This window comes from Gossypium hirsutum, chromosome D05 (assembly GCF_007990345.1).
Source record: "Gossypium hirsutum isolate 1008001.06 chromosome D05, Gossypium_hirsutum_v2.1, whole genome shotgun sequence".
Lineage (NCBI taxonomy): Eukaryota > Viridiplantae > Streptophyta > Magnoliopsida > Malvales > Malvaceae > Gossypium > Gossypium hirsutum.
Genome location: NC_053441.1, coordinates 10,372,080 through 10,379,654, shown reverse-complemented (window position 1 = coordinate 10,379,654; position 7,575 = coordinate 10,372,080). Strand labels below are relative to the sequence as shown.

General features: G+C 32.8%; 1 protein-coding gene across 2 annotated transcripts; it reads right to left on the bottom strand.

The window, feature by feature from the left end:
- Positions 1–2,167: 2,167 nt before the first annotated feature.
- LOC107906429 (aquaporin NIP6-1-like) lies at positions 2,168–4,631 on the bottom strand. 2 transcript variants are annotated; one of them, XM_041092115.1, is made up of 5 exons: positions 4,135–4,631; positions 3,812–4,036; positions 3,535–3,729; positions 2,997–3,058; positions 2,168–2,602 (listed from the first exon to the last, which is right to left on the bottom strand). In XM_041092115.1, the coding sequence occupies exons 1-5, from the start codon at positions 4,357–4,359 to the stop codon at positions 2,566–2,568; spliced, it is 744 nt and encodes a 247-aa protein (XP_040948049.1). In that variant the 5' UTR covers positions 4,360–4,631; the 3' UTR covers positions 2,168–2,565. The 2 variants fall into 2 exon arrangements, with proteins under 2 accessions (XP_040948049.1, NP_001313906.1); NM_001326977.1 differs by having other exon boundaries at positions 2,187–2,533; positions 4,135–4,482.
- Positions 4,632–7,575: the final 2,944 nt, after the last annotated feature.

The window sequence follows — 7,575 nt, the reverse complement described above, 5'->3', positions numbered from 1 at the left end:
TCTGAAATAAATGTAACCATTGATATTTAAATGATATAACAGGTAAAGTTTTGAAGTGAGATAACATGAGTTTGAAATGAACTATTACTGGTATGTACGCTAAATTCATGAAAATGATGGTATAGGAAATATCAAAATAATGAAATGAATGATATATGCCCATGAAGAAACGACAAGGGAATGATATGTTAATAACTTGTGTGTCACGCATATGGAATAAGCGTGGAAAGTAAAGAAATGCAAATGAAAATAAATAAATTATGAAGAGTTAAAGTTATATAAAATCTTACTAAGCTTGGGATAATATATAAGTGATACTGTGAATTTATTCACCTTATGAGTTATTGAATATAGTTGCATTAGTATTGTGGTATTAATAGTGGATTATTCTTGATATGTATAGATTTCATATTTGAAATGAACTAATATGGTTAAAGTCTATACGAGCTTACTAAACATTCATTTCTCATGTATTTGCTTTCTTCTACTTTTTAGATTATCAGAAGTTCAATTAGGTTGGAAGCTTGTCAAAGATATATCACACTATCCATTGGTTCTATCGGTAATTTTGGATGATTTGATTCTGGTTATAATGGCATGTATAAATTAATTTGGCCAACGTTGGCTCATTAATATTTTGATTTTGGTTGGTTTCAAATATGAATGCTAGATGAAATGAAATGACTGAAAATTAATCTGAAAATTTCTGCAATGCTCTGTAACCCTATTCTAGCAATGGATTCGGGTTAGGGGCATTACAGGTGGTGTGAACAAAGAAGGCCATACAACAATGATTTTAATAACCGAATGAAAATTTTTGATTAATTTAGTGATCAATTTATAACTTTTTGAAGTTAAGTGATCAAAACATACACTTACTAATAGTTTAGTGACATTAAATGTAATTTACCCTTAATTTTTTTATATAAAAATGTTATTTAATGTTTTATAAATTATTATATCATGAATAGAATTTTGAAAAAGAAAAGAAAAACTTAGAAAATATATATGAAAAGACCAATACCTGATTGATTAGGTTTTTAAAGTTAGTTTACAAGAGTGAATAATTTTTTATAAAAATATATTACATAAAACTTTTAAATAAAATGATATAGCTGTCCCATATATTATTAAATTTATAAAATACTTTTTTTTTGTTAATTCACTATACATCAAATTAATTAACATTTGTATATTTATGTTCATATTGTATGACTTTTATGTTAGGCATGGTATTGTGAAGTTTAGGTTAGTTTATGTAAATGTTTTGAAAACTTTACAAAATATTTGGGTTAATATGTTGATAGTATGTTAGACGATCAAAAGCTAAATTTTGATAATTTTGTGTATAAAATAAATTATGAATTACTCTATTTCTTGCAAGATTCAGATTAATTGAATTGATAGATATAATTACTTTATTAATTATAAAAAAGAACATAGAAGAATAGAAGGCATTAGCATCATTGTTGTTTTGGACAAAAGATAATGAAAGAGAGAGATGATTGGCTATGAGTGTAATTTGAGGTAAGAACCTAAGATATTATTACTTATTTGTTTGGGTTTAAGGTTTTGGTTCGTGTATTGGATCCGCTAACCTCTTTTGTCTTGTTTCGCTATGATTAGTGTTTGAAGGCTTTTTCATCCCCCTCGGTTAAAAATTAGAAGCAAGCATATAATAGTCAAAAATAGGTAATAAACCTTATAATAAGTAGGATTAACTCGATACAATATTAAGAAGACCTGGAATCACCCAACCATTTTGCTCAACAAAGGATGATAGTAATATCTCATCAGGAAGGATCTCTTCATCCAATGACTATTAACGAATGTGGTAAGATTCACCATCCTATTGAATCAATGTTCAATCATATAATCTTCAGACAGTAGAGTTTTGCAATCTCTTTTAACCTCCCGACTTTATTATTTCAATCTGTTTCCTCTTTATTGAGCTAATTTTTAATGAGATGTGATCCATAATTTTAGTTTCAAGACTGTCCACTTCGCCATGCTCACCCTTATAACGTGGATGCAATAACCCGTCTCTTCAATATTATATCTGCAAACTGAAACGGGTTTCCTTGTAATAGCTTCAAGATGAACAACTTGTTAGTTGTTGGATATAAGTTGCGTCTCCTACATATATGTATCAAGCTAACAAACAATATACATTTGGAGAGGTGCGATTTCTCATCTTAATTTCAATTGTTTCCCCCAATATACACTTGACTATTCTGTAACGTGATTGATACATACATAGAGTTACACTTATTTATATCCAGAAGCCAATGTCTCCTCAAGAAGTTGTGATAATAGAGGTCGTGAATGGATGCTAATTTACCTCCTGAAGCTCCTCACAGTCGATGGCTTTTCACCATCTTCCTCAGGCAGCTTCACTGCAGTATAGGTTCCTGCACCGCAAAGGGCTCCCAGGATGGGGGCTGTGAAGTACACCCATATAGCTTTGTAGTTATTTGCTGCTATGGCGGGCCCCAATGTTCTTACTGGATTCATCGAAGCACCTGTAATTGGTCTGTTTCCGCACCACAAAAACAAGGGAGTTTCTTAACAATCATCCTCATGGAATTGGGATCTTTGAAAGCTAGGGGAAGAAAAAGAAAATAAAGGAGAAGTGATTGCATAAACTACAAATCATTATCGAAACATCTGATTAAAATATTTCCTAGATTAATTCAAAATTTCAAGAGAAAAAAAATGGGTCTAAAAGATATTAAATTTAATTCCTTGATCAATGAAGGCGGCGGTCTTGAATAACCAAACATGTGATCATTGTCTCCCTAGTGCTAGTTGTTCCACAAGTTATGGATGGCTAATAATCCAACTTCTGAATTTGTCATCATCTTTTTCTATCCCTAAATTGCAGCCTCATGGAGGACTTTGCTTGTTCTTCAAGTTATCTCTTCATTAAGTTGTTGCTTTTGTATTTATAATATAATGAGAACTAAAACCAATACTTGAGAAAATGTTGAACATACCCGGCGATGAGAATATTGAGCATGACAGTAGCTCCAACCGCGATTCCTGCCAACTCACCCACCTGCACATATTTCATCCCTCACAGTCACAATATAATATTCCCTTTAACATCAATTTTACTGTTCTAAATCTCTGCTCATCATCGACCGATTGTTAATCGCTACTATTATATATATATGCCTGCTTGTAAAATGCGTTTGAGATGATATAAAAGAGAATCTTACTGATTACTATTACTAAGTTACTTTTTTCTTTTTGCATTTAATGTATTGTTTTTACTCTTTTTTTTAAGAAAAAAAATTGAAGAATAATGTGAAAGTGAAAATGAAGATGGTTGTTAAATCTTATAGTATACATTGAACCATGAATTCAATGGATGCGAGCAACTTTGTATTTATTACTATTATCTTTTGGTTTTTTTCCTTGGAGATTGAGCTTGCCAACCAATAGCCATCTTCATTGACTTTTGTCTTTTGAAATCTTGAAAAGTTTGTAAAAGAAATTAGCATACAACTAATTTTGAAATTTTATACTTACTGCTCGGGTGTCGGTGGCAACCGCAGTGACGACGAACATGAGATTGAAGCTAATGATAAATTCCAGAGCAAAAGCTTGACCAAATCCCCCTGAAGGAACTGTCACTCCCCCTCCCATCATCGGATGAAACACTCCTTTTAGCCCAAATGCAGCACACAATGACGCCATTACTTGTGCTCCGATGTAGACCGGTACCTGCCCAGAAATTGAAACCCAAAAAATTGTTATTTAAAACATCTACAAAAGACAAAAAGGAAAATCGTGGGATTAACCCTACATGTTTCCTAGGAAAGTGTTTGAGTGCAGCAAAGGCAATGGTGACGGCTGGATTGAGATGTGCTCCCGAGATGTGGCCAGTGGAGAGTATGACAATCATGACAGCAAGGCCAGTTGAGGCGGCCAGGCCAATCAGAGTTTCAGAGCCTTGGGTCTTTTGGTTCACAATAGCAGTGGCTGTACCAGCGAAGATTAGTATAAAAGTGCCTATGAACTCAGCTCCCACCTGCAACAAAAAATGGCAAAAAAGTTAAAGATTTGAGATTCACTTTTAACTTAATAATTCTCAAATCATGTGTTCGACATTAGGATCTCTTGTATAACCTTTCTTGTGAGTGAGACAGGAGGAGGTGGCAATGAGCAAGAAACAGGGGGTAATCTCCCTTCTTCCATGGAATCTTCCACACTGAAGCATTTGCAGCTTTTGAGAAGGGATTTTTTATTAAACCCACCTCTGTGGTCTCCCTTAAACCCACCAAAGAGTGGAGCACCAGGAGTCCCCGGTGTTACAGGGGTGGAAGGAGCTGATGGAACATCCTCATTCTCCATATATATCACTTGTATAATTCAGAACAAATTACTATGAAAGGAAGTTTAAAGTAATAAATTATGTAGTAAGAGAAGAGAGAGGCTTAAGTTTCTGTACTTGATCAGTTGTTTATTTCATTTTTGGATGTTATTGATGAGCTTAATGTCAGGTATTTATAGTACAAGCAAAGAGTTGACTTGGAGAATCCCAAGAGATAAGAGAAAGAAAAAGAAAAAGATTAGTGGTTGAGGCTGGGAAACTCTGGAAATAGTGGAGGGGTGGGACATTGAAGAAGTCTCTTGCAGTAGCTGAAATAGTAGGAAAAAGTGGCCTATACCATGGGACATCAATAATGAATTCCCTGTCTATCTTCCCGATTCAGCAAATTTTTTAAACTCCAAAGCCTTTATTCAATTATGGGAATGGAGTGGGCAATTATAGTTACCCACTCACTTTGGCATTAGGACCGGATTTAAAATCCACTATCTACAACTTTATTTGTTCTTTTGCAATATAAGAACTTGGGTTTGATTCATTAACAACGGTAATTGGCAGAGAGCTACTAAAATACTTGTAATTTAGTAACATAAAATTGATACCGAGAATCTTTGGAGATGGACAGCTAAAATATTCACCGTCATCGGTGGATTTTTCATTTTTTTAATTAAAGCACTATCAAATTTGGATCAAATTAAAAGGAGAGTCCTTGATGCAAATATCAGTGAAATCAAATTTATTGATCAATCAGGGCAGAATCAAATGGTTAGTAGGATCTGGTATGGGATAAGGGAAAAAAGTGAAAAGGTCCCATGGAGTAGATTGCTTTGGTTCCCATTTCGTATACCAAAGCATTCTGTGATATCTTGGCTAGCTATACAGGATCGACTTCCTACAAAAGTAAGGCTTATTCAGGGAGGGATAAATATTGATGGAAGATGCAAATTATGCTTCGAGGAGCAAGAAACTAGGGACCATCAGGTTCTCTAAAGTAATTTAGGAAGGAATTTGGCACTTTGTCAATTGAAAAACCAAGCTGGAAATTGGCAGCATGAATTGATGTGGGCAATGAGGAGATTAAAAGGGAAGGCATTGATAACCATTCTTTTGAAGCATGGATGGAATGATTGTATTTACGGGATCTGAAAGGAACGAAATAATGAACACTTTACAACAGTTCAAATGACGGAGGCAGAGGTTTTAATATTAGAAGAAAAGAAAGTGCAAATAATAGATTGTGTTTAGCTTGGGGTATACATGATAGTCATTACTAGTTCATTTTACCGTTTCTGTTGTTTCTGCTTTTTTTAGGTAATAAAATCACAATTATTAAAAAAAAAAAAAAAACTATGAAGCTTCCGCAATACTTCCAGGTCGGTTTCGAACAGATGTATAGAAAACCAATATTAAATCAAAAGATTCAGAAAACAAAATATTAACATGCATGCATTTCGATCAAAAGAAAAAAGGAGAGGAACAAGTTCCTTTCGTTCTTTATTATTGACTGATACCATAACAGCTTTGAGAAATGTTAACGCTGTAAATTGTTTCTTCTTTTGAGAAAAATAATAAGAAGAATAAAATACAGAGAAGGAAAGGGTTAAACATATAACCATGCATGCATGACATGATATTGGAATATGTTCTTCACTGTAAAAGATCAGTCCCAGGCTCTGAGCTGATCTATGTGTCGATATGGTGCGGTGAGAGGAATTGGTAAAAGTCCTTTTTCAAAAAAAGAAGAAGAAGAAAATGTTTGGAAATGCACGAGTAGAGCATGGGATTTCCCATATCTTTGAGCAGGGAGTATGGAATGCGAAAGGCAAGTTGTAAGTTTAGTTGATTTGGTAAATTTAGAGTTCTGGTGGTTCTTTTGATTACCTTTTAAAAATGGCATCCAGCTTACAAATCTAAAATCCCCAATCATTCTATCTTAAGCTATGAATTATTTTTGTGGGAAAGAAAGAAGAAGCACTAAGCATCATTCTTTTGGCATGGCATGGTGTTTCCTTTTCAGGATATGGATGTGAGCACGAAACTGTTTTTATTCTTTTTCATTGGCTATACGGTTCATTCAATTTCCATGTTTTTATACCTAATTGATCTTCACTCCTTCTGAACTCGATGTGAAACAAGAAATCTTGCAAGCTCCTATTTGATAGAGTAAATTATAAAGTATTGGATAAATAGTAGAAGTGGTAAATATATTAAAGGTTAAAATATGTTATTAGTCCTCGTATTTTGATAAAATTAATGATTTAGTTCTTGTACTTTAAGAGTTAAAATTTTAATTTTTAATTTAAAAATCTTAGTCTAATAATCATTGTTATTGGCAATTTCCATAAAAATTTGTCAATTTAATATGTCTATTTTCTTTTAATCACATGTGACATCATATGAAGACAACCTAATCAACGTGCCAAGTTGATAAACTTTTATGGAAACAACTACTAACAGTGTTAATGGTTTGATTGAGATTTTGAAATGAAAAAAGTTAAAATGACTTAATTTTTAACGTTTAAAGTATAGAAACTAAATCTCAAATTTTATCAAAGGATAGAGATTAACATGTTTTAACCCATATACAAAAATCACAAGTCATAACCTAATAATTATAAATCTTCAAATGTTCTTTCCCAAAACTAGTAAAAAAATAAAATATTCTTTAAAAAAAAAGGGAAAGTTTTAACTCGTGTAATTCATTCAAGGGTTAAATTATTATTTGGGGTTTGAATTTGATAACTTTTCTCAGATTGGGGTCTAAACTTTTTTTATTTAGGTACTAAACTTGGTAATTGTTCCCACATTGGGGTCTAAATTTATTTTTGTCTAAGTTAAGCCTTAAACTTGATAATTGTTTCCACATCAGGGCCTGAAGGCTTGAATTTTAGGGGTTTTAAGGATTAACTTGGATAAAAAAAGTTGAAGTCCCAATATGAGAACATTTACCAAGTTCAAGGTCTAATTTAGACAACAAAAAAAAATCAAACCCTGATATGAAAAAAAATTACCAAGTTTAAGTCCTAGAATATGATTTAACCCTTGATTCAAATAAGTGGCGTTTAGGGAGCCTTAAAACTTTAAATATCAGCCTCTGAATTTTTTAAAACTTGTCAAATAAGGAAATGGTGGATTGGTGAGAATGAAAACAAGAATCGAAATGGAAGTGATAAATGAAGGGATGGAGAAAAAAGGTAAGCAATATATATATAGGAATAGTTTGTATGGCAGTAAAGAAT

Bases quoted from the DNA above. Each gene is read 5' to 3' on its own strand.
- LOC107906429 (NM_001326977.1), bottom strand. From the start codon at position 4,359: ATGGAGAATGAGGATGTTCCATCAGCTCCTTCCACCCCTGTAACACCG. The intron at 4,037-4,134 runs GTTATACAAGAG...TTTTTGTTGCAG, and splicing joins CTGTCTCACTCACAAGAAAG to GTGGGAGCTGAGTTCATAGG. The intron at 3,730-3,811 runs GTAGGGTTAATC...ATTTCTGGGCAG, and splicing joins AACACTTTCCTAGGAAACAT to GTACCGGTCTACATCGGAGC.